Source organism: Acomys minous, assembly GCF_964271855.1.
Source record: "Acomys minous genome assembly, chromosome: 9".
Lineage (NCBI taxonomy): Eukaryota > Metazoa > Chordata > Mammalia > Rodentia > Muridae > Acomys > Acomys minous.
This window is the reverse complement of record NC_140490.1, coordinates 89283624-89310561: the sequence shown is the minus strand read 5'-3', so window position 1 is coordinate 89310561 and position 26938 is coordinate 89283624. Positions and strand designations below refer to the sequence as shown.

The 26938-nt window shown below is 48.2% G+C and overlaps 1 protein-coding gene across 1 annotated transcript; it reads left to right on the top strand.

Moving 5' to 3' along the window:
- Positions 1-1877: 1877 nt before the first annotated feature.
- Positions 1878-14121, top strand: NOPCHAP1 (NOP protein chaperone 1). The gene is made up of 4 exons (XM_084796322.1): positions 1878-2016; positions 4749-4835; positions 9495-9631; positions 11222-14121. Exons 1-4 carry the CDS (start codon positions 1902-1904, stop codon positions 11441-11443), a joined length of 561 nt encoding a protein of 186 aa, XP_084652448.1. The 5' UTR covers positions 1878-1901; the 3' UTR covers positions 11444-14121.
- The last annotated feature ends 12817 nt before the right edge of the window (positions 14122-26938 follow it).

The window sequence follows — 26938 nt, the reverse complement described above, 5'->3', positions numbered from 1 at the left end:
CAAACAAAACAAAACAAAAAACCCAAACAGAAATAGCAAGGTGTAGTTCCATCTGCCCCTTCCCCTTCCAACTCTGCCAGCCAGATCCGAGGTTGGTGCCATGTCTTTTTCCTGGTACAGCTCTCGGCAGACAGCTCTGCCTCACTTACATGTCTCTTTAACCACAGCATAGGCCAGGCAGTTGCCATCCCAGCCCCGTTAGCAGCCTATCCTGTGAGGGCTAATGTCATGGATTCCAACCCATTCTCTGGTCCTGCAGCCATTTCGGGGAGATTCCTATACTTGCGTGTCTGTGTGCGGTGTGTGTAAGCTGAGCTAGGGAGGGTTATGATGAACATTGGGTGTTCGGTTGCAGTTGGTGCACGCCTTTAATCCCAGCACTCAAGGCAGAGGCAGGTGGATCTCTGTGAGTTCGAGGCCAGCCTGGTCTACAAAGTGAGTCCAGGACAGCCAAGGCTACACAGAGAAACAAAGTAAACAGCACTTATGATGCTGCTGTGTTTGTGTTTACAATTAAATAATAAATTCAGCTGGGTCTGATAGGTCAGCTCTGACACCCAAGCTTTTTTTTGTTTTGTTTTTTGTTTTGAGGCAGGGTTTCTCTGCGTGTAGCTTTTTAAGAAAGCTGAATGAAAGCCAGGTGTGGTGGTGCTCACCTTTAATCCCAGCACTCAAGAGGCAGAGGCAGGCAGATTGCTGTCTTATATTTAAAAGTTGTAGGCCAGCCTGGTCTACAAAGCGAGTCCAGAGCAGCCAAGGCTAACACAGAGAGACCTTGTGAATCGAAAAACCAAAAAAAAAAAAAAAAAAAAAAAAAAAAAAAATTTATTTATATACACAGTATTTTGCCTGCATGTACTCCAGAAGAGGGCACCAGATCTCATTATAGATGGTTGTGAGCCATCATGTGGTTGCTGGAAATTGAACTCAGCACCTTTGGAAGAGCAGGCCGTGCTCTTAGCCTCTGAGCCATCTCTCTAGCCCCCAAAAAATTTTTTTAAAAGTTAAAAAAAAAAAAATTAAAAATAGCCAGGCATGGTGGCGCACACCTTTAATCCCAGCACTCGGGAGGCAGAGGCAGGCAGATCGCTGTGAGTTCGAGGCCAGCCTGGTCCACAAAGTGAGTCCAGGACAGCCAAGGCTACACAGAGAAACCCTGTCTCGAAAAACAAAAAAAAACAAAAAAAAAAAAAAAAAAGAAAGAAAGAAAGAAAAGAAAAGAAAGTTGAGGACTTTGAGTGCCAGGCCAATCAGAATAACTTGGTGAGATAACGTAGGCCAAGCATGGATTTAAGTTAAGTACACAGAAACTAAAGCAGGAAAATGGTGAGTTTGAGGCCAGTGTGGGACAGTATGACAACACCATCTGGGGAAAAAATTTTTTAAACAGGAAAAAGAAGCTGAGTGTGGTGCCCCCCAGCTATAATCCTGGCATTTGAGAGACTTAAAGCAGGACTCAAAGGCCACGGACACCGCCCCAAACAACAAAAATAGAAAGACAAAGGCCTCACACTTTGTTTTCCCTCTTGAGTTTGTTTAGTTTAACCAAGCCGCGACAACTCTTCCAACAATAACAAGGGAAGAGGAGACCTATGCCGGACAACCTCCTCCCCATCCCCGTGGAGGGTGGACCACACACGTGCTTCCTCTGCTCTCCGCCCACGCCGTGTTCCGCCCACGCCGTGTTCCGCCCGCGCTGTGTTCCGCCCCCGCTTCCGGGCCCCGTGGGCTCGAGGCTTCAGCTCCACCTCCTGCACGAGCTCCCGCCCGATCCCCGTGCGGTCACCGCCCACCTCTAAGTTTTCCGCCAATCGCCGCCTTGGACCCGCCCCTGCTCCGCCCCGTCCCGCCCTCGCGTCTTCCCACATCCGGGCTCTTCGGCCGCGCAGAGTCTTGCAAGCATGGAGCTCCACGGCAAGCGGGCGTCTGGTCCCAGTGGGTCCTCGTCTTCTCGGGACTGCTCGCAGGTCACCGTGTCCAAGGAGCTGCTGACGGCTGGGAACCAGGGTTCCGGAGGTGAGTGGAGGCGGAGTGCGGGCTGTGCTGGGCGGGCCCGGGCATGGCCCTGTAGCCGTGGACGCTGCGGAGCTCGGGATGCTTAGGGGCCGGGGACGCTGCGGGGGCTGGAGATGCTGCAGGTTCAGGGTGCTGAGGGGACGGGGACACTACGGGGGTCGGGGATGCCCGCAAGTTCAGGGTGCTGAGGGGACGGGGACACTACGGGGGCCGGGGATGCCGCAGGTTCAGGATCCTGAGGGGATGGGGACACGATGAGGACCGGGGATGCCGCAGGTTCCGGGTGCTGAGGGGACGGGCATGCCGTGGACCCCGGAACTCTGTGAATGTCGGGAATACGACTAGGCCAGCCGGGGCCTATGCAGTTTTTTGGGAACGCTACAGGGGGGATCTGGTCTGGACCGACTCTGATGGTAGAGAACAGAAAAACACCATTTAAAAAGAAGCCTGGCTTGGTGGTGCGGGCCTTTATATTCAGCACTCTGGGAGGCAGAGGCCGGCGGATCTAAGTTGGAGGCCACCCCAGGTGTAGTATACTGTGACATTGTCTTTAAAAGCAAAAAAAAAAAAAAAAGAAACCCATGTTTTCGAACCCGTGCCCTTTGTGAAAGTTACTTTCTCTAGCGCCGCCGCCCCCCCCCCCCCCGCTTTTTCACATTTGATTCAAACCAGGAGGGACCACCCATAAAAATTTTGTGGCTAGAACCACGTGAAAGTTACTGTGCCAGCCTGGCGTGGTGGCGTTCGCCTTTAATCCCCAGCAGTCAGGGAGGCAGAGGTTGGCGGGGTCTGTGTGTTAGGCCAGCCTGGTCTACAAAGTGAGTCCAGGACAGCCAAGGCTACACAGAGAAACCCTGTCTGGGAAAAAAAAATAGATTAAAAAAAAAAACAAACCACAAAACTCCCAGCCAAATAACAAAAAAAATTTTTCTCGTGTCTGTATTATCAGTCGACTGAGAAGTGTATCTGAAGGAATTACAGTAGTAATTGCCAACGCTTGTGTAGTGCACATTGTGAGAAATTAACCAATTCATGCTTCACGAATCCCGATTGTAACAAATGAAAGGCAGCTGTACGGAGGACTGGATTCACGCGGCACAACAGATCCACTTAAGAGGTTTATTAGGGAATACTGAGAGAGTCTCTGGAGACACAGAAGGGAAGAGAGGAGTGGGAGTTCCCTTTACAAACTGTAGCGCATGCGCAGAGGGTGCGCACGTGGCTTAGGTATTCAGACGACGACCCTTTTATGGATGAAGACACTGGCAGGGAAGTAGCAAAGCTGATTATTGTGATTATTGACCCCAGACCTGGCTTTCTTTCCTCTGACCTTAACAGTATTAAACCCCTAGGCTCGAGTCAGGTGTGGCGGCGGTGGCCGCGCACGCCTTTACTTCCAGCACTCCGGAGGCAGATAGGCAAGCGGATTGATGTGAGTTCGAGGCTAGCCTGGTCTACAAAGCAAGTCTAGGACAGCCAAGGCTACGCAGAGAAACTCTGTCTCGAAAAACAAAAACCTTAGGCTCTAAGGCTCCTTTGATAGCTCTTACGTTCAGAGTGACAGGATTTTTTATTTAGAAAGTGAAGAGAGTTTCCATGTGTGAAAAGAAGAAAATGGTCAAAGGCTTCAGTTTTCCGTGTCCCGGGCTGGGCAGTTGGTTTGGAGTGGGGAGGCCGGAAAGGTTATTTTTAGGTTGAGCACCTCCTGGGGATAGGAGAGTTAACACAAGTGCTCTCTACGCCTTCGTCAGTCTTTTGCCCGGTTCTGCATAGCTTGTAGCCACTTCTGGTTCTGTGTGTGTGTGCCTGCAATAGATCAGCCTGGCCTCGAACTCAGACCTGTCCTGAGTGCTGGGTGTTTGCCACACTACAGCTCGGCATTTACAACTAACCCCTGGAGACTGTCGTTGCAGGTCTACATTTTTTTTGCCGACTTTATTTTGTGTTGTATTGTGCACACGTGGTGCCTGGAGAGGTCAGAAAGTGATCTTCTGCAGTTGGAGTCACAGACATTTCGAGCCACCGTGCGTGTGTTGGCAGTTAAGCCCTGGGCCTCTGCAAAAGCAGCTAGCCCTTGAGACAGTTTCACTGTATAGCCTGGCTGGCTTGGAACTCTCAGAGTGCCGCCTGCCTGTCTTCTGAGTGCTGCTATTAAAGGTGTGCTCCACCATACCCAGCCCTTCCCCCCCCCCCCCTCTTTATAACTTGGTTTCTCTGTGTAGCCTCGGCTGTCCTGAACTCAGGATAGCTTTGTAGACCAGGGTGGCCTCACAGATACCTGCCTGCCTCTGCCTCCCAGAGGGCTGGATTACAAGCATGTGCCACCATGCCTATCTTAATGTACATTTAGTACAGAGAACAGATGAGTGAGATGGACTGAAGAGGGGGGGCTGAGAGCTTGGTGTGGTGGCCCACGCCTTTAGTCCCAGCACTAGGGAGACAGAGGCAGGTGGATCTCTGTGAGTTCAAGGCCAGCCTGGTCTACGAAGTGAGTCCAGGACAGCTAAGGCTACAGAGAAAAACCCTGTCTTGAAAAACGGGGGAAAAAAAGGGGTGGGGGGATGGATGCACACAAAGAATCAAATTGGCGCAGGAAGGCTGGGTGTACCCCTTCTCTATCTGATTGCAGCGGTCCCCTACTCGCTGTTGGACAGTGCAGGATCACCCCATCTCTGAGGTGCAATCACGGCTCAGGCTGTTGCACGCTGTAAATTGTATGTGTGTGTTTTCAGGTATCTGGGACCAGTTGCTCATCAGCTCTAAGCCTCATTCCAGAAAGACCTCCAAGCTTCAAACAGTTCGGATGCAAAGGAGCCCTTGTAAGTACTTCCTTTCCACAGTAGAGGGCGCTCCCCCAACTTAGGCTAATGAATCCATTTGATAGTCTGTCTTCATGGCTCATATCAAACTAGTGTGTGTGACACAGCAGATCTTACCTTACATTGTGTAAGTCCCCGTGCAAATGTTTTTTTTGAGATGGTTTCTCTGTGTATCCCTGGATGTTCTGGAACTCACTCATTTTGTAGACCAGGCTGCTGGCTTCAAACACAGAGATCTGCCTGCTTCTGCCTTCTGATTGCTGAGATTAAAGGCCTGTGCCACCAGTTTAGATTTTTTAAAAAAAGTTGTTTGTTTGTTTGTTTTTTAAATTTATTTTCTATTTCCTGTGGGTTGGTGTTTTGCCTGCATGTATAGCTGTGTGAGGGTGTCAGATCATCTGGAACTGGAGTTACAGACAGCTGGGAATCGAACCTGTGTCCTCGGGAAGAGCAGCCAGTGCTCTTAACCACTGAGCCATCTCTCCAGCCCTAAAAAAAATTGTTTTTTGAGACAGAGTTTCTCTGTGTAGCCTTGGCTGTCCTGGACTTCCTAGACCAGGCTGGCCTCAAACTCACAGCAGTCTCCCTGCCTCTGCCTCCCAAGTGCTGGGATTATAGGTGTGTGCCACTGTACCTGGCTTGTTTTTGTTTTTTGTTTGTTTTGGTTTTTTGTTTTTTAATTACATGTTGGAGATCAACTTGGGCAGTTATCAACACTTCACTTAAAAAAAACTTACATTGGCATGCTGGTTAACTGTTTTGGTATGGCCTGATTATGTAGGCCAGGTGTTATATATAGAATTATTCCTTAGTGTTTCTTAGTAAGGAAACTCTTACGATACAGACAGTAAGTACTGAGGCTTCCAAAATAATATTTCAGGGTTCCCAAGAGCCCTTCCCCAAGGATTACACCTGCAGTAACAGTTGGGTGGAGATGCCAACTGCTTGTAGCTCCTGCAGGGAGCTGTCACTCTTGTTCCTCTGAGAGTGCACAGTAAACTCACTGTTTCACCAGAGCACTCTGGTGGAGTCTTCACTCTGCTCTGTAATCAGAGCCCTGTCGAGGCTGAATAGTGTCACATCACCCACCTGGCTAAAGTAGGACGTGGCTGTAGAGCTCGGCTGGCTCGGCCTCTGGAGTTGGTGGGATTACAAGCCTCAGTTGTACTACTCACACCTTTGTATGGTAAGTCCTGAAAATAACGCACCTAAACAGGGCCAGCTAACCTTGCTCATCACATTGCAAGGCTGTTGAACGGCTGCTTGTAAAGTGCGCCCCTCAGTGAGAGAGTTGAAGTAGCTTTCCTAAAGCTAATATCTGTATAGTGGACCCCCCCAGTGCTCATCCCGTCATGTGCATTGTTGTTTGGTGATGTTGCTGGAACTTAAACCAAAGACGACTTCTTGCAGGGGGTGCAGACGCTCTTTTCTTGTGCTGAGCTATATTCCCAGCCCTGAACTACCTCTGTAGCTGAGGCAGGCCATGAATTTGTGACCTTCCCCTCTTAACCAAGTAGTAGCTATGACTGTGGGCCTTCACCAACAGTTATTTTTATTCATTCATTGATTCATTCATCCAGTGATTCATTTTTGTTTTTGAGACTTTCATTTAGTCCAGGTCAGCCTATAACTTCATTATGTAACTGAGAATGACCCTAATTTCCATAATCTTTTACCTCACCCAATTTTAGGGTTATAGTTACTCGCTGCCCTGCCTAGCTTTAGTTATTCTTCCCCCCCCCCTCCAGGTTTCTCTGTGTAGCCCTGGCTGTCCTGGAACTTGCTCTGTAGACCAGGCTGGCCTTGAACTCAAGAGATCTGCCTGCCTCTGCCTCCCTAAGTGCTGGGATTAAAGGTGCACACCACCACGCCTGGCTAGTTAAGTCTTTTTTCCCTCCCTTCCTTAAGAGTTCCTGGCTGACCTGGAACTCTCCATGTTACAGACCATGGTAGCCTCAAATTTAAGAGATATCCCTAACTCTGTCTCAGTTCCTAAGTACTAGAGTTAACGTGTGTGCCTGGTAGTTATTTACTCTAGGAGGTGGCTCAGGGTAAGAGTGCTTGTTGAAGCTGGGTGTGGTAGCGCACACCTTTAATCCCAGCACTTGGGAGGCAGAGTCAGCCGGATCACTGTGAGTTTGAGGCCAGCCTGTCTACAAAGTGAGTCCAGGACAGCCAAGGCTACACAGAGAAACGCTATCTTGAAAAACCAAAACAAAAAAGGGGGAAAAAGTGCTTGTTGAGCAAACATGAGGACCAGAATTCACATCCTTTGACTCTGTAACCCCTGCTACATACATGACTTTGTAATCCCTGTGCTGTTGGAGATAGGCACAGTCATTAGGGGACTCTCAGACTAATGTTTGAAACTTGACAAGCCAGGCTTCCATCATCTTCACTGCTCTAAATATTCTTACCTTCCAAGCTCCCACAAAATAGCTTAAGCTTTAAACACTTAGTGGTTTTCTTTCTTTCTTTTTTCTCGAGACAGGGTTTCTCTGTGTAGCCTTGACTGTCCTGGACTGGATTTGTAGACCAGGCTGGCCTCGAACTCTCAGCGATCCGCCTGCCTCTGCCTTCTGAGTGGTGGGATTAAAGGCGTGCGCCACCACCGCTCGGCCTAACAGTTAGTGACTTTAACAGCCCAAAGTTCTTCCACAATCCTCCTAAAAATGCAGGATCAGCTGTCTGTTACAGTGACACCCCACCATTGTGGTGCCCATTTTTGTCCCAGTCAGGGTTTCTTCTGCAGTGATGGACACCAAGACCAAGGCAACTTTGGAAGGGAAGGGTGTATCTGGCTTAACGCTTCCAAACCCTTATTACTGAAGGAAGTCAGAGCAGGTACTGAAACTGGGCAGGAACCTGGAGGCAGGAGCTGATGGAGCAGCTCCAGAGGGGTGCTGCTAACTGGCTTGCTCCCTCGTGGTTTGTTTAACCTGCTTTCTTATAGAACCCAGGGCCACCAGCCCAGGGTTAGTACCACGCACAATAGGCTGGGCCCTCCCCGTTGATGGTTAATTAAGAAAATATCCTGCAGCTGGATCTTGCAGAGACATTTTCTTAGTTGGGGTTCTCTCCTTTCAGATGACCCTTACTGGTGTCAAGTTGATAAAACTAGTCAGCACTGTGGTGAGATTGCATGAACTAGAACTCTGAATTGTGAAAGAGGAAGCTCAGCCGCGTGTGGTGGTGCAGGCTTTTATTCCCAGCACTTGGGGATTGCTGTGAGTTCAAGGACAGCCTTGGTCTCTAAAGGGAGTCTAGGACAGCCAGGGCTATCAAACAGAGAAACCCTGTTTGGGGGGTGAGGTGGGGAGGAAAGCTCAGATTACCTTAAGGGAAAAGAAAACTTGGCTCATTTTCTTGGGGAGAAAGAACCCAGGGCTAGAAACGGCTACAGGTTTATCTGGATCCAGTGCCTGCCCCCTGTCCTCAGCTGCTGCCAGTTTCCCGTCTCCACTTGGTGTTGGATCAATCTAAAGATGGCTGGCTACTCCACTGCTGTGGCCAGCTGGGTGCTTTGAGAACTATCCCAGGCCAACTTGATTCACTTTTTTGTTTTTTGTTTTTCCGAGACAGGGTTTCTCTGTATAGCCTTGTCTGTCCTGGACTCTCTTTGTAGACCAGGCTGGCCTCAAATTCAGAGATTGCCTGGCTCCACCTCCCAGAATGCTGGGATTAAAGGGGTGCACCACCATGCCTGGGGTGATTTGGTTTTTTTTTTTTTTCTTCTTTCTTCAGCTCCCAGATTGACCGCTTACTGGCTGGGCTACAACACCATGTCAGTTTACACCACAGGGCAGATTCTGGTGGGCGAGGCTGCAGCTTGTTGAGGGTGAGGAACAGCAGTGACCCGACCTTAAAGGAAGGGCAGGCATGGTTCTGTGCAGGATGATGGCAAGGTGGAAGCCAGTCCAACTTATGAACAAAGAGAATTTCAGCCTGGGCAACATACAAGCCTGTTTCTGTTTTTTAAAGATTTATTTTTAGGTATATGAGTGCTTTATCTGCATGCCAGAAGAGAGGGCATCATATGTTACAGATGATTCTAAGCCACCACGTGGTTGCTGGGAATTGAACTCAGGACCTCTGGAAGAGCACTGCTGAGCCATCTTTCCAGCTTGCTCTTCCCTTTTTTTTTTTTTTTTTTTGGAGGCTGGTGTTGACATTTTGAGATAAGAAATGGGCAGTTGGGCAAGTGACACACATTCCAGGTAACTGAAATAGTAAAAAGTGGAAATGGGAGGATCCCTTTTCCTTGACAGCCTCACTTGTAAAGACCAGCTGCACGCAACCATTAGGCGGCCATTCTGCATGGTTTATTTTTTATTTCTCTTCCCAGTCGCCTTGTTGAATGCCAGTCTTATACTATGGGGATGCACTATAAACACACACCATTTGAGTAATAATTGCTGAATGGTGTGGTCTTGTTGCTCTAGGAGTTCAAAAGAGGGGCTAGGACTGGTAGAGCCCTTGGCCCTGAGTCAATTCCCAACCATGTCCCCTGATCCCACCCACCCTCTAGCCCAAGAAGGTCCAGACATGGATGGACACTGAGAGTTGGTGGATTTATTAACTCTGCTTGGATTGTTTTAGTAGGAGTTCTGTATTCCAGAATTTATTAATGTGCTTGCATGCTGTGTTTGCCCTCCACAGTGTTAGACCAAGTTCAGGCCTTTCTCCCACGAATGGCCCAGGAAAACGAAAAGCTACGAAAGGAAATGGCACTTGCTCCAGCTGGTCGTTTCAATATTGAAAATATTGATGAGACATCCGAGAACATCATACAGATGGTAATTGCCTGGTTCATGTAACGGAATTGGTGTACTTGTCAACAAAAAGGGAAAAGAATGAATTTTGTTCCAAAATAAAATGTTATTTTAAAATTCGCAAGTAAACCCTGTCTCAAAAAGAAAAATCAAAAACCTCCCATAAAATTAGCAAGTGTTTTCATACAGGCAAGGTGGCAGAACATACTTGAAGTTCTACAAGCTGTGCCAACTTGGGTGCCGGGTTTCGCCTGCTGTTCGGTGCTGGACGCAGGCAGCTATTGACATAAACAGCGAAGCAGGCTTTGTAAAGTTACGGGTACTAAAGCTTGAGTTGCGTATGATTTTACATGTATGTATTTTTAAGGGAAGGGTTGTTTGTTTTGGCTCACAGTTTCAGTGGAACGTTTTTTTCATGATGTAAAGTTGTGCGTGGGGCTCCAGCAATGGTAGCAGAAGCTTGTGGTGTGCTGCTTTAATTTTCCTCCTTCAGCCACTTTCTGAACATATAAGAAACCATTCTTAGTTCAAGAGCTGAAGAAGAGCGGGCAGCAGGGAGGATTTTGCCTGCTGCCCATTGCTCAGAAATGTAAATTTCATTAAGGCAAGTTGAGCTTGCTTTTTTGAGAGGGTGGGGCAGGAGTTAATGTAGCCCAGGTTAGCCTCAGGTTGTCAGTCCTGCCTGTCTTCCCCACTGCTGTGATGATTACAGGTTGGGATTGTGAAGGTATCATTCTGGTCAGCTGTTTGCAGTCTTGTCAAGTCTGAAATGTCTGGTGTGGTGCCTGACTCTAGTCCAGTGGTTCTCAACCTGTGGGGCATGACCCGCTGTAGACCATCAAAAAAACACAGATACTTACATTACGATTCATAACAGAAAAATTACAGTGAGGAAGTAGCAATGAAAATAATTTTATGGCTGGGGACTCACCACAGCATGAGGAACTATATTAAAGTCACAGTGTTAAAGTTGAGAACCACTGGTCTTGTCCGTTTTTATTGACCGATGCTGGTGGATATGTACTAGTCAAGAAGAACCTTTTTAAAGATGTGAGTAAAACAAATCCTTCAAAGACTTCCTGACTTCATTCTGGCACCTGAAAACCATGGAAGTGCCATTTGTATCAAGCACACAGCCTACTCTGTGCTCCAGAGTTTATAGTCAATGTTGGTAGCTTTCTCTGTTGCTTTTTGTTTTGTTTTTCGGTTTTTTGAGACAGGGTTTCTCTGTTCAGCCTTGGCTGTCTTGCCTCTGCCTTCCCAGTGCTGGGATTAAAGGCCCTTGTCATCACACCTACCTGCTTGTGTGTGTGTTTGTCTGCCATCTGCCTTCTATGTGGGTACCCATAGAGGTTAGGAGAACCGGGGGTGGGGTGAGGCAGTGTTAGAGACTTCTATGTGGGTACCCATAGAGTTTAGGAGAAATAGGGAATGTTAGATTTCCTGAGGAATTGTGAACAACTTGGTGGTGGGTGCTAAGAACCGACGTTGAGCCGGGGTGGGGGGGGGGTCAGGGGGGGAGCACCTGTACCTGGTTGCTGAGCCCCGTTGCTTTCTTAGGACTTGTTAGAGAACTGCCCTGATGTAGATGCCTCAACCTGACACTTTCTCTAGGACGTGGCCTTATTTGAGCTGAATCGGTCAGATTCAAAAGAAGAGGACAGTCCAGACGAGAGCTCACAGGACAGTTCTGGAGACAGCACGGAGTCTGAAGATGATGACGACGGCGTCCCCTCTGAAGTCACCATAGAGAACATTAAGCTACCGAACGCAGAAGGCGGCAGAGGCAAGATTGAAGTCCTGGACAGTCCGGCAAGTAAAAAAAAGAAGCAGTGAAGCGCATGGAAAGAAGCAGGTGTTCTTCTCTCCGCCTGCGAATTGTCGGGGAAGGTGGTTTCCAGGGAGATGGGCTTCAGGGTCCCTGTGGTGTCCTTCAGTATCACAAAGAATTGATGAATGTGGGTGTGTTCTACAGAGAAAGTGCTCAGAGCTTGGCCGCAGAGGAGGGGAGAGCAGAGCCCTTGGGGACTGAGAAGGGAAGTTAAGGAGAAAACTTGATCGGCCACGTGCAGGCCCTTGCCCACGCTGACCTGGTGTGGCCTGTGACTCAGTGAAGCTCCTCTGTGCCAAAATCAACCTATTGCCTACAAAATTTCCACTTCCAAATTAGGGCTTGGTTTTGGTTTCTGTATCATGACAGGTTGCAGTTTGTTAAATAGGAACTGGGTACTAGCTTCTAAGCCCAGGATAGTGGCCCCCTGCCATTTAAGGTGTGACGATGCCTATATTTAGTTCAAGAAAACCAAAGCTGCCTTTTAAAGATTTGTAATGGATAGCATTTGACATCCTGTGAGGGCCTGATGTCTATTCTTATTGTAGAGAGACTCAGGGTTTACAAATCACTGTGCTCTATCACTATGCGTTGCTCTATCAGTGTGAATTCATGTAAAAATTATCTTGCTTCAAATTGCAATGGTGCCAACAGCCTGAAGTTCTCCCGGTTGGAGAGCTTAGAGAGTGGCGGGTGACTTGGGTAGCTGTTTCACTGATGCACCAGTCTTGGTGACGGGGAGGGGGGGGCGGCAGGGAGGGTGTTCATATTCCTCCAGGTGTAGGAACCATGCTCCTGTCACCTGGAGGGAATGGAAACAGCTCCGAACTTACCCTCGGGTTTGTCATGCCATGTGTTGTATTGATGCTCTGAGCCAGGGTCAGCTCAGGCCTGCGTCACCAGTTCTGCCACCTTCCAGCTCTTCGCCCCGCCCCGCCCCTTCTTCCTCCACAGCCGCTGAGCCCCTCGGGTATTTTACTCATCTTCCCCCCTGAGAACTGAGCCACTGAGCTGCTGTGGCAAAACAGGAGCGACTGCAGCCATAGCTGCTTACTCGTGAAGTGACAGACTGATGAGAGGGCACACCCCATGGGAGTGACCTGAACCTCTGTGTAAGTGTCACCTCTTAACGGGGTACCTTTTGGTGGTACCCAGTGACTGCACACAGATCCTGATTGCAGCTGTGTGTATACCCAGAGGGAGCCTATAGCCTGCTTTTTCAACTACCAGGTCTCTCTGGGTGTGGCTCAGAACTTTGCTTATATTGTTTAGTGCTCCTGCTTAGCGACTAAACACAGTAATTGGGAATTTCTGTGACAAGACAGTGGCTTCATATCTTGGTGTCAAACTACAAAACCACAGCTGAGGAATAAGAGTTGAGGATTTGTATTACTGAACATGCTTACCATGCTCCTCCACAAGGAAAAGGCATGGTGGAGGCCAATACACTCCCTCCTGAGCATGCTCAGTTACAGTTGTAGCTCAAAAGGAAGGGTGGCAGATAGGAACATGCTTGTGGGCAAGCCTACATTGTAAAGATGATTGGGGAAGGCTCTCTGGGTGTAGTAAGGCCTGCATCACAGACACTTGGTGGGTGGTCACTGGCACTTTTGGGATAAGATAGGGTAGCTAGGTTACAGGAGAGGGCTGAAGAGCTTAGAGAGGGACTTGGAGAAGTGGGTCATATATATGTGTCCTATGGGAGTAGAAAGTCCCATGAATAAGTGGTTTGCGATTTGTTTATGTACCGGTACGTCCATTTTGCCGTTCTGTGCCATTGTGTCTTTCTAGGCACAGCAGGGGTCATAATCATAAATGCCTGGTTTGGGGCCTGGTCCAAGTTAATTCATTCCCTGAAGGTTTAGGCCAGGTCCAGGGTTCCTGTTCTATTATTAGAAGCTCATGTTTAGACAGAATAGTCATGTTAGGGGTTTCCTTATGTTTTGTTTTTTAAGACAGGGTTTCTCTGTATAGTCCTGGCTGTCCTGGACTCACCTTGTAGACCAGGCTGGCCTCAAATGCCAGCCTCTGCCTCAGAGTGCTGGGTTTAAAGCTGTCCTGCTGTTCTGGGCATCTGCAGCCAAGTTGACCTGTAGGACTTGGCTCGCCCTTGTGGTCTGAATAACATCCCCTCGCCCCCTACCCCACCATGGGATGCCAACTGCTGGGGATGGGGAGGGAATTTTTGGTTAGAAGCCCAGCATTCAGTGTCCTGAGTTTAGCATGTGGTGTCTTCAGCAGTGGGAATCCATTTACCTCTGGTACACACCCATGTACAGTGACAAAGGTTGCTATAGTGTTGGGGACCTTTGGGATCCATCTCCCTGGCTAGCAGTTCACAGGAAGATAGGCCACACCCCTGGCATCAGTTTTTATTAACTTCAGAGTTGCTGGAAGCACTCAACATATGTGCAGTGTCTTTATTTAGGCTTCAGCTGCCATTCAAATATATATGCCATTTCTGTAGTCTCGTGTGTGACACCATAGAGACTTGGCCAAGCTTCTCCTTACACATTCCTTTTTGGATACGCTGGTTTTAATGACAGTAAAGCAGATCCTGCTAGATTCCACCTCCTTCTGACAGTTGCTCTGATACTGTGTATATTGAGCGTACACCCCCTTCATGACAGCTGTATTTACATGTATGAAATTGTCAAAAATGAATAAATTCTATTTTTAAAAATGTGTATAAAGCATTTGATGGCACATTCTTGTCTTAGCACTCAGGAGGCTGAGGCAGGAGGATTCAGAATTTGAGGCCAGCCTGGTTGCACTGCACAGCCTTGTCTCAAACACAGAAACAGCCTCCTGAGCCCTCTGGTGTTTTAGACTCATGCTGCCAGGGTATGCAGACAAGTGACTGGACCAGGGTGAGGTGTGAAGTGCACCAGTACCACCCCAGAACTGCACTGCCACACGATTTCCTTAGTCACCCTGACCGTTGCTATGTCAGTCCACACAACCTCAGGGCTGTTCTTCCTCATTTTGTGTAAGTTAACACCGTTACACCATATTTAGATAAGTATGTTATCCATCTCCCCAACTCTTCCCTACCCCCGACCTCTTCCTCAGGTAGCCTGCCCCTCAGACTCCTTTCCTCTTTCATGTCCTGTTTGTCTGTCGTCCCCGGTTCTGTTTGACTTCATTACTTCTTTTTCTTGGTCTCCTTGCTAGATTTTAAGACTTGACCCAGTTAGCATATGTTACACATTATAGGCCAGGATCTTTGTATGAGAGAGAATATGCAGTGTTTGTCAGAAATTTGAGTTTGAGTCAACTTGGCTTACTACTCTTCTACGTCTGCCCAATTTTTCCTGAAGATTTCATTTTTCTTCACAATTACAGGAGTGTGTGTGTGTGTGTGTGTGTCTCCCCGTCTGTCCATCCTGGCTACATGTCTTTGGTACTGTGAACATACTAGCGATAAACGTGCATCTTGAAAAGCCTTTCTGATGTATATGGAGCCCTTTGGGTATAGGCTCAGGCGTCATATGGTAGATCTGTAATTTTTGGAGGTGCTTGTGTGATGATTTCCATGATGGCTAAACTTAGTTGGGTTTGCTAACTGGTGGGGCACGTTCCGTGAGTTCTAGAACCGTTTTGCTGTTCGTCTTGCAGGGACCTCAACATAGGCCCTCTCATACCTGTAGACCACCTCTTCCAGATACTCCACACTCAGGCTGTTCGGGCAAATTTTTCTTACCTTGATGCCAGGACAACAGGATTACTCCTCCCCAACTCATCTTTGATCTGTTCACCTCCATCAGAGAAGGGCACCAGTTAAGTTATATGCGTGGAAAAATGCCTCATCCCGATGGGAACTGAGATGAAAGTAAAGACACTGTCTACGTCTACTTGATTGGGTTGTTTAGAAGAGAGGATGAAGAGCAGAAATGACTCAAAGACCGCTGTGTCCCTGCTGTGCTCTGACATCCTAGGGATTGACCTAAGGGGAATGACAATCCCAGACCACACATACAGGAAATCTGGGATCTGATGGAAATGGGCCAAAACTAGGCAGCAGCTGAGAAAAAACTCAGAGTTTATGTATCTGAATTGAGAAGGTAAGTCTATTGTATAGAGCAGGAGGATGAAAGTTTAGCTAATCTTGGTTTGGATGTCTGTGGGAGAAGAAGCTCAGGATAATAGTTCCTACATAAAATGGTCAATCTTTGCACCAGAGGAAGGCTTTGCCATTGCCATTCCTTCAGGACTCCTGGCCTCCCTGGGAGACTGCTTTTCTGTGAGTCTGAGACACTGGGGTCCTTGACATGGCTGTGCTGATGTCGGCCACATCCACTCACGACCCTCACTCCTTTCTCTCTCCACACACCCCGTAAAGCCAACCCCAGCACAGATGATCACTGCTGTAGAATTTTATCAGTTATATTGTCTGGTGTCATAGGAGTCTGTCTTCCTGGACCACAACACCCTCAAGAGTTTAAAGCTGGACCCAGCCCTTGTCCTTGTGTGGATTAATCTCCTAGCCTCGTTCCAGCACCTGAATGTTCAGATGCCTTCTCATCCTGTGAAAATCCGCAGAGGTCAGCATTGTGCCATCTGTGTAGTGAGTGGAACTTCTTTACAAGAGAGTTGGCAGGCTGAGAAGGCCCTGGGACATACTATTCCACATCAAGCAGCAGGGCTGTTAATTTTAGGGGCCGCCTTTCAAGGTCCACGGTTGACCATTCTAAGTGAAAGCAAATTAGTCTTGAGGATAGGAGCCAAGGGAGTACTAAACACATTTGCAAGTTTTTTACAACATGGACAGACTTAGTTACTCCTATCAGTTGTAAGTCAAAGAGCAGTGTTGGGTATGACCTGGCTTCCTAGGCCATACTGAACTGTTGGCAGTGGCTCTGGTCTGGGTGAGCACACTCTCCTATGTCTAGCTCCTTGATGGGTTTCTGTAATTTCACAGTATTACCCAGGTATAGTCTGTGCTGCTTTATTTTTCACCCTAGTAGGAGTAAGTTTACAGGTTCCCGTTTTTGCCCAAATACACATGGCTGCCTTCACACAGTCCGCGCTTTTAAGGATTGTGTGCTGAGCCCAAAAGTCCACCCATCTTCAACATGCCTGGTATTGGGTGGGGGTGGTGGAGGTGGGGGTGGGAAATGCCTGTCCCTTTTGTAAGGAAAGGAAGGAAGGCAGGGAAAAGCAGCCTCTATCTCAACAGGCTGAGACTTGTTTATGGAAAGCAAGGGGCCTCAACCTTGCCTCACAGTAGAGGTTGTGCACTCAGTAGAGGAGTTAATGTTGACTCTGGGCTGTTTGTGGTTTTTAACCAAAGCATGGGGCAGTAGGGCTGGGGGAGTGAGTTGGTGTGGTGATGGTGTGGTTCCAGTAGGTTCCCAGTTAGCAGAATGTCCCTTGACCAGGGTTGGGGTTTAGAGCAGCATGTCCAAGCCAAACTAGGTTTAGCCCAGCGTGACCCAACTCTGAAGGGATATAAAAGTGGGCCAGAGAAAGTTCAGGGCAGGGAGTTCTGTAGAGGGGCTAGGGGTAGGGTGGCTATTTCTGGAGGGACTGTTTCCTCCTGCCAGCCCTCTACGATTTGGGAGTTAGGGGTGGAGGTGACCCATAGCAGTATCTATGTCAGATAGTGGTTGCCCCTCTCTGCTGCAGGAGGAAGACTTACCAGCTGGCAAAGCTACACCCCCCCCATGAGACAATTATCAGGTGTGGACAAACTAAAACTCAAACACAAACCCCACACCTAGGATTAGAACAATAGCATGCTTACATAACACAACTGAGTTTAAAAAGAACCCGAAACTTCTATTACATGTGGGAGTCTGCTACACGTTGGTAGCGGTTACTTCTGTGGAGCGTTCTTCCAGGAATGTGGGGAGTAACGCTCGCTTCCTTTTATCTATTACGATAGGATAGATATTGGTAGACCTGTCCTAGAAGGATGTTCAGGTCAGGGTTGAGGAAGAGTGGCATACAAAGTAAATGCCACTCGGTGCCTTGGCTCCTCTAGTCAACAGGGTAGAGTTAGTTTCTGTAACATCTGGGCTGGAGGACCTGCTAGACTGGGCTCATGGGTGAGTGGTAGGTCTGGGTCATATTGGAGATTCCTGTTACATGCCTAGCCCTCCTGCAATCTCTTCCTAGATCTGGGTCTGCAGTGGACAGGAAGGCATGGGCAGAGTGTGCAAGCTGGAGCATGTTGACTGAAGGGTCATTGGAGTCAAGTTGGAGGCTGTGTCTTGGGATGGAGTCAGGTGGATCATGGGTCAAGTGAGGAGTTGGCCGTGTTCACAGGTGGAGGCCCACCTTGTGTTACCTCTCTTCCTGTGGTGCTTTTGACAGCATCCCATCCCAGGACTGAGAGCCTCCGACTGCTGTGGCTTAGTTAGTTTTGAGTTCCCAGAGGTTGTCCTCTCGGCTCTTTCCGTCAGACTCAGTCCCAGAAACTCCTTTTCCTTTGGGGTCCCCATTTCATGCCTCAAGTGAGGTAAAGTTGACACATTTCCAATTTCTGAGGACCTCAGTATTCTCCACAGTCACTTTTGATTGGGGAGATTTGCCTGTTAACTTGTAAGCAGGCACAGAAAACCCACCAAACAGAACTGCTGCGTGGGTAGGGGGGAAAAACCCAAAACCAGTTTATTGTGGAACAGTTGCCAGACTGTCTAACAGGAGCAGAAGAGAGCAGCTCAGTGAAAAAGTAAGCGGATTTTATAGGCAGGCTTACTGGGTGCTGTCCCCAGCAGGCCAGTTTTATGGGTACCACATGTTCTTTTATCCAGTAGCTGTTGCCTGTGAGGGACGAGGAATGTAGAAGCTGGTTTCTTCATAAAACAAGGTCCCTCAATCCTGAGTTTTCTGAGAAATGGGAGTTAGGGTTGTGTCTCCTGGCAAAAACCTGCCTGCTGAGCCCATGAAACCATTTTAGGAGCCTTTTTTGTGACCTGAGGTCCTTTTGCTGATACGAGGCAATGGTAGTTCTTTTGTGGTACTTCTGCTTAACGGGGCGCAGGAAGATCAAAGGCTGGGAATGCCTGACCCAAGTCACAGAGTGGTCTCTGCTCAGGAGAGCCCAAGGGCTGGTATGGGGAGGAAGACAGGTTAGGAGGAGCTGCTTAGAAGTATGTGGGTGGTTTTTTGATCAGCTGGTTTTAAACACACTTGAGGGGGGGAGGTATGGGGTTAGGAGAAAGGGGAGTGTCGCGCGCAGCCTTCGCCGATAAAGGAGACGCGGCAACTCAGGATTCTTCCGACAGCGATTTTATTGTACAGCTCTTTTTGATAGCAGATGGAGAAGGACCTCTTCCCCAAAAAACCCGAGGCTTATATAGGGAAATCAGGAGCGTATGGAGACGTGTCCTCTTATCATTGGTGCTCTAGAGAATACCCAATTAGCATATCGTCTGCGTAAGCAGGTTATGTAAGGATGACGTAATTGCGCATGCGCACTGGCCGCAAGGGCTTCCGTGAAGAACCAGGAAACAGGAAACCAACGTCATCTTGTAATGGCGGAGCGGCTCCTGACAGGGGAGGATCCCAGAAGTGGCAGGAGCCATAACTAGATGCAACTGTAGATGTGCCATGCTACAGAAGGCAGCGTGCCTGCATTGAGCTGTGGACGGCTGCCTATGTCTTGTTGTATAATTTCTACTTCTACCTGGCCTGATTGGTTGATGTAATAACAGCATTCTTTGTTGAGGAAGAGAGAGGTTCCTCCTTTTACTGCTGCCTGGAGGTTTAAGGCTCTTCAGCTTGGAAGGGTAACTGAGGCCAGAGAGGAGAGCTGTTCCTGTATCATTCCAAGGCCCCTAGGTGAGCTCTTGGTTGCTTTTGCTAGTTCATGCAGAGCTGGCTATAGGAAGTAGGGTGCAAGCTGGTTCTCCGCCACTGTCCCTGCCGCCACCACAGTACACAGGCTGAACTTGACCATCATGTTTAAGAGTGTGAGTACAGGACAGAGGAGCCCCCCCTCAGTATAATACATTTGCTGGGGCATAGACGTTAGGAGTTGAAAAATTATGTTGGTTGATTCCCCCCCCCCCCCCATCCATACCTCTCCACCTCTACCTTGAGTATGAAGTGTCCTTTTCCATCTCTTGATTTAACTTGGGTTTGAAATCTTTTTTAATAAGATTGGTTCATTGGTCAGTTTGGAATTCTGAAACCCCAACAAGCTTGAGGATGGCCTTAATGCCTGGGCTCATTTCTCCCCCAATCCCTGATCTCAGATTTGTGACGCATTTGTGCTCTTTTGAGGAGAAGCTTGGCCAAAGATGATCCAGGCCTAATGCGCGGTGCTCTGAACACTGTCATCGTCTGCGCTACCCACTTACTCCAATAGAGTGCCACTGAGGCGAGATGTGGGAATGACCTCGGGGTGGGGGCGCAGTTTGATTACTTCAGAGTGGCGGATAGCGCCCATGTATTCAAACCGTGGACCCAATGTTCTCTTGAGCTTTCTTTCTGTTGAGATGAGCACAGGGATCCTGTCAGCAACTTGGGGAAGTGCATTTGTCCTGTCCATACACTGATCTAACTACTGTTTGATCATTGTGTATGTAGTCATTTGCAACGTACGATGCCAGCATTCTAATTTGGTCCATTAATTCCTTGCCTGGTGACTCGAATGTTGCAGCAAGAAGTCCAGCGATGATATGACCTGCCCATGGTTGATCTGGTCTATGGCAGCCCTGGGTTGGTACATACTCAGAGCCATAGCTGCATCACCATGGCTTGTCTGCCGAGTGTAATCATCAGTGTCTTGCACCGTAGCTTTATCTGCTCTGAACCACTTCAGACCTCTTCTGATGATCCAATCACAACTCCATTCAACAAGGTGCAGTAGTGGTAAGCATAGCAGACGTCTCCAGTGATGTTGGTGGTCTGTCCTTAAATACCCTCCATCTTAAGGGTATGTAGTTGATGTATAATTGCTCAGTTGTCAGCTGTGGTTGGATTTGAGAGAAATGACTTCTCTGGTACCCCAATCATGGAGGAACATCCCACAGTCCATGTATGAGGTAACAGAGAAGTGATGAACTTCCTGTTGCTGGATGGAATTTTGCCCTGTGGTCTGCATTGAGCATCGATAGAACATTTAAGTCCAGATCTGACTTCTTAGCAATTCCTGGATGAGCGTCAGATGTGTCAATCGAGTATTGGCGGAATTTGCTGCTGAATTTGTACTTGATTTCACTATGTAGCCTTGGCTGTCCTAGACTCACTTTGTAGACCAGGCTGGCCTTGAACTCACAGCCATCCGCCTGCCTCTGCCTCCCGAGTCCCAGGAGGCACACCCAGCTTGTACTTGTTTTCAATGGTCAGGGGTTTGGGTTCTGGATCTGTTTCCTCCTCATCGGGTCAGGAAACTTCCTGAGGAAGAGTTTCCATCATTCTGTACATTGTAGCCATTATGTGGGTTCCGGTTTGAAATCTTTTTGTTGTGTTTTTTGAGAAAAGGTTTCTTGGACTCTTTGTAGACTAGGCCAGACTTGATTGAACTCACCGTGATTGACCTGCCTCTGTCCCCCACAGTTGCCGGGATTAAAAGTGGCACTCTACCACGCCCAGCTTTGAAGTCTTACTTTGTTAGATAGTAGAATGCTTACATCAGCTTGTCTCTTAGGTGCATTTGCTTGGAAAAATCTTTTTTATTATTATTTTTTTATTTTTACCACCCCTTTATTCTGAGGTAGCGTCAGTCTTTGATGTTGAGGTATGTTTCTTGTATGCAGCAGAATGATGGGTCCTGGTTTTGGATCCATTCTATTTAGCGTGTTGTCTTTTTGGGGGGAGAATTGAGTCTATTGATGTTGAGCGATATCACTGACACTGTTGTTGGTGTGTGGGTTCCCTGATCCTGATTAGCCATTTCAGAGGGCCTGGGAAGCAGGGTCTTAGGCAGCAGGGAGTACAACAGGCATGAACAACCTGGGAGATTGTTTTGGAGTAAAGCTAGTTTATTGAGATGATGGGGGCTAGCTCATATAGCTGGAGTCAGGAACAGGAGAAAAAGGTCAAGGGAAGAAGTGTCACAGCCAGGGCAGGGACAGTCCAAGTCCATCAGTAATATTAGCAGACTGCCGGGCACATCATCTCTGAGAAGTCAGCTCTCTGGCAGGGAAGCAGAAGTGTAGGCTCCATTTTCTTAACAAAAATACATTTTATAATGAACTTATTGAGTATATATCCCTTATAACCTGACTAACAGAAACAGTAGATAGAGAGGATTAAAGAATAACAAAACCGTAAGGATATCAGTTCCGAGGAATGATTCTCCGGGCATGAGCAGCAGAATTTCTTCTGCTGGAACCTGGAGTAACCAGAACCTGGAACCTCAGCAGGAGCCCCGAAGCTGTCCTTCGAGTGGTTCTCTCTAGGAGCATCTCAAAGTGCAGCTGTGAACAGCCAAAACTATCCCAAGTCTCCAGAGGCCCCGCCTCCAGTTCTGGGCTCATTTATGTATCTCCTCCCAGAGTCTGTTCACGGGATCTTTTCAGCTGGCAACAATCAAGCTCCCGCACAAGGTGGTTTGTCTTCTAGTGGATTAACCTCACCTGTTCTCACAAGACCGTTTCTCATCCCACTCTTGGGATCATAACAAAAACAGGTTTCTCTCTCCTTCACAGAAGCTTGTCTATTATAATGTGGTCTTTGTGTCTGTCTGGAGTAGAGTAGGCCTGAGCCTGGTAAGCGTAGGGAGCAGCCCCGCTCCAGCTGTGCTGTCTGTGGTATGGGCGACCCTCTACCATCCCACTTCAGCATGGCAACCCAGATATTCCCCCTTTGTGTTTTTATAATGAGGCTGAATCATCGTATTAATACACCGGTTTTGAGTATCCCAGAAATCTCCAGGAGGCAAAACCAATGTACTAGCACAAAAGATCTTTATTATGACTTAAGGCGGGCCACTACTGTCATTAGCGCAGTGATACCTGGCAGTGACCCATGCTGTAGTTTCCGGGGTTTTTTGTAGGTCCTTTTCCCTCCCAGGGTTGCCAAAGTAGTGGGGTCCCAGCTTGGCAAGTACTTGTCTGTAAAGATACATAAGGGGGGGGGGGGTCTAGGCTACAGAACAGGTGCCAAGGGGCCCAGCGGCTCCAGCTTCCTTTGATCTCCTTAGTTCACTTCCTTGCTGAGGGGAGTGCCTGATTCGGGTTTCAGCTGCATGTCCCCTCCTGTGCTAATGGGCTGTTGCTGGGGGGCGCACAAACGTAGTGATGTGGGTCAAAGCCCTTGGATCTGGTTTTAACCATATCTCTTGTGGCTTGCGTTACCGTCTCGCCAGCAAGAACGACGCTGCACACACACACAGGATCCTTCTGCAGTAAAGCTTTAATGCATCTTGAGAGGGAGAGCAAAAGCTTACAGCAAGTAAAATGGAGACCCCAAACAGCAGAAACCCATCCCTTATATAGGAAACTGTCCTCCGCTTAGGATGTGTCAGTCCCTGTTTGGCTGTTGCTCATCGGGCGAGATGACGCCACGGGAGAGGCAGAGCACAACGAGTGGAAAATCCCTTCACACATGCGCAGATTAGTTGTTTATCAGCATGGGACACAGGATGTCAGCGCCATCTTGTAATGGCGAATGTGAGCGCGGCCTCTCACAATCTCTGGTGGGCAAGATCGGCCCTCCCTGCGGGAATTCCCGGGCCTTTAAGCCTGTTTCTTGAAACCTTGCCACAGTGACCTTGATAAGGATTTTAATTCTTTTCTGTTTCTTAATATGAGTCAACATAGTCTTTGGGAGTAGCTTGATACTGTACCAGAACTTGGTGCTCTCCCCCCTCAATAGCCCTGGGGATGAATTGGCACAGAGTCAGCGCCACAGACCCCAGGAGTTCTGGTGCAAAGCAGAAGCTCGTTTATTGAGGAAAAAATAGGGCAACCCTTTGTAGCCCCCTCCTGAACTCCCATAGGCTGTTGAAGCTCTTGCCTCCGTGTCATCATAGGATTGGTATCCATGGCTTCTGTGACCCTGTGCACACTGTTGCTGGGCGCCACAGCAGATTTTTAGTTGGAAATTGGAAAAGCACCAGTGTGCATGTGCAGTCACTTGTTACTTCCTGCTATGTCTATACCCTTTTTTCTGAGTAGAAATGCACAGTGGGAACCAAGGTTCTTTGCCTTGGTATTGTTGACCCCCATGTCGGGAGGCCGTGCCCATCTTAGGTGTCCTGCTGTACGGGATCTGACCTGTCATCAACGAGCCAAGCCTGAAGGGATAGCCCTCCCAGACAGCTTGGGCTAAACATGGATCATTTATGTAGCATCATTACTCACAGACAGCGAGACATGCATAACTTCTGCTAGGGGCTCGTTATGTGGCTTTGTTGATGATGTGTTGTTGATCATAAGATAACATCTAAAAATTAATAAAGCTAAAATTATGGCACTCATCAATGCATAAGGATCCAGGAGGGGTTGAGTAATCTCTTTATATTTTCCCATGCTCTAACAAAAATGGCGGAATAAAAAGCCAGGACATTTACCCTGGTTTTATTAAGTTTGGAAATAGATTCCCTTAAAAGAATGGAGTAATTGAGAAATTGATTTGACCAAGTCTCTTTAATACATTGAGCAAGTTCTTTCCAGCTGGAAGTCGCATTATTTACTTGGTAGGGGATAAAAGAAACAGCGTTGAGTCAGTTCACAGGCCATAGCCCTGCCCCGGAGACAATCGCTCCTCCAAAAGATGGATTTGCCATAGAATATGGGTAGGCTGATACATAAGTTGGCTTAAGAATTCTTGAGTCTGTTAGGCCTCAGCGGACTTAGTTACTATCTGGTTGACCGAGAGTGCAGTTTGAACTGTCTGGTCGTGCAGCTGCAGCGGTTGCTGTTCAGCTAGGGCCAGGAGATGATGGCCACAGTGGTACGGAAATCCCTCTCTGCCCAGGGCAATGGCTGGAGATGAGTCTGTGGCGTTAGAGTAACTGCATGGAGGTGGGTAGCATTGACTACAGGGACCCAGATTGTTGCCGGTTCCCTCACCAGGACAGCCAGAGTGGTATTATATACCCAACAGGCAGGCAAATAGGGTCCAGTTGGGAGACAGTTCAGTTGACTCATCTGAGGCTGGTAACAGTGATGTTCATCACAGTGGTCCCCACAAGGCATTGAGTTAAGGTGCAACGCCCACGTTGCAAGTACCCCAAATTATCGAGCAGGGACTGCGGGTCGTTCATGCTAAGAAAATGCCATTTGTTGGGAACCAGGGGGAGGAACCAGCAATTGAACAGCACTGTGGAAAGTCCCCAACAGGGAACAAACCAAGGGCCAATTAATGACACTCAAAACAAGGAAAATGAAGGCAATCAGTGGAGCACAATGTTTCAACTGCAGAGAAAAAACAAGTAATGGTCAATACCAGCACAGCTGCAGTTCCCCACAGTAAGGGGCTCTCAAAGAGGGGGAATTCCTGTAAAGGGTTGATTAAAGGAGAGTCCTCCGTCTGAGGAGGGAATATATGCAAGGCAGCGTGAGCAGGTACCACTGCTGAGAGGGGAAGCAGAAAAGAAACAGAGGTATGGGGGGGGGGTTAGAGTGGACTGGGAGGCCCTCGCCAGCTGTCATGAGATAGGAACATCAGCAGCATAACCAGTGGGACATAGCTTTCCCATGATTCCTGTTCTCTTGTCTTTATTCCCAGGGGTCATCTATAACAACGGGGAGCGAGTTACTTAGTTTCTGAAATAGTCTGTTTCTGTGAGAGTTAAAATTTACAGGTGGGGAAGTCCCCTGTTTGTGTGCCACCTGTGGGTCCCATGACCCTGATGGGCTGTTGATTACGGTAAGCTCAGGATGTGGAGGACTTTGGGGAGCAGCAGGGTCTTGGGACAGTGGTGAGTGCAGCAGGTGTTAACTAGTTAGGAGACTGCTTAGAGGACAGCGCCTTTACTGAAATGGGAGTTAGCTTATACAGCTTGAGTTGAGGGAGGGGAGGATAAAGGTCAAGGGAGGAAGTGGGCACAGTGACATTCCAAGTGTATCAGTCAGATGATCAGACTTCTGGTCACATGATTTCTGAGAAACCAGTTCCCTTGGAAACAAGGTTGATTGACTTTATCATGATGTGGACTTAGTACCTATGGAGTTGAGTTAGGCTGAGGTGTGAATTGGGCAGGAGGCAGCCCCACCCCAGCCATGCTCTGTGAGAGATGTCTGGCTAATGTTCCACCATCTCACCTGGCCTGAGAACCTACCACGGTGGTAGGGGTGTGTGTATGTATGCTTCCCTTTTGGCTTTGCTGATGTGATATTTTCTGTATTTTGTTGGTGGAACTAACCCTTGGTTGGAGTTTTCCATGTGATGTTTTCTGTTGGATTTGTGGGTACTATTTAAATTTTGTCATGTTATATCTTGCTTCTTCTATCTATGGTGTTTGAAAGCTCTGCAGGGCACTGCCTGGTCTCTTACGCCGGCAGGTAGGGCTGGAATGGGAGAGGGCTAGGACCACTGTTGCCTCTTCCTGGGGACTGCGCAGGACGGTGTGTGGGGATGACCCAGCCTCCTCCTACGATGCCCGGAGGAAAAATACACTGAGTCAGGAGTCTCGTCGGAGCAAGGTCTCAATTTTATTATGGTGGGTTTTTCTTATAGAGAGCATAGGGAGTGGGTGGGACATAAGGTATCAGGAGATATGATGTCTCCCAGGATGTAAAGTGGCCTGATACTGTTTGACCAATTGGTTTGTGTTACGGGTCTGTTGGCAGGCCGGGCTGGCACCAGGATGTGCCCGGATGTACCATGCTGAGTCATTATTTTGTGGAAGTATCCACCAGAGACTGTTGCTGAAACTCAAGCCAGGCTCGGTTCTGTCTTCAAGGCCTCAGAGGGCTGACAGATTCGGCCATGGGGTCCAACAGGGGATACTAATCCGGGCTGGCATCTGTGGTCTCAGATCTGCTGGACATCTTTTCAGATCTATCTTTTAGACTCTCCGTTGAGAAGCTGGATATAATTCTAATAGATCTGTCTTTACATGTTACTTGACCATTTCCCTTTGCAGTCTTTAATATTTTTCTTTGTTCTCTGTGTTTATTATTTTGATAATTATGTGGCGAGTGGACTTTCTTTTCTGGTCCAATCTATTTGGTGTTCTGTTGTCGATGCCGCCCCCGACCAGCAGGAAAGACACTGGGAACTCTTCTTGCAGCAGTTTATACAGGAACCCTGATTACCGAAGTGACCCCGGGGGAAACGCCCACAGAACCTTTATAGTGAGCCTGGTCCTATCAGAGACTGCCACGTTGTCATTCTTGGTTGGTGCGCGTGGATCATGCCACTTCACGCTATGCTCTCAGGCATGCGCATAAGGGGCTCACTCAAGGGCGCATTGCTCCTGGGAAGCGCTGTCTGCGGCTCTCCACATTCTTCTGTAAGCTGCTTGTACCTTTGTAGGCATGTCATCCTTTAGGTTAGGAAACTTTTCTTCTACGGTTTCGCTAAAAATATTTCCTAGGCCTTTGAGCTGGTATTCTCTCATTCTATTACTTTTTTTTCCCCCTAAGGCAGGGTTT

Coding starts and splice junctions, on each gene's coding strand:
- NOPCHAP1 (XM_084796322.1), top strand. CDS start 1,902: ATGGAGCTCCACGGCAAGCGGGCGTCTGGTCCCAGTGGGTCCTCGTCT. Junction 4,836..9,494: donor TCGGATGCAAAGGAGCCCTT/GTAAGTACTTCC, acceptor TGCCCTCCACAG/TGTTAGACCAAGTTCAGGCC. Junction 9,632..11,221: donor CCGAGAACATCATACAGATG/GTAATTGCCTGG, acceptor CACTTTCTCTAG/GACGTGGCCTTATTTGAGCT.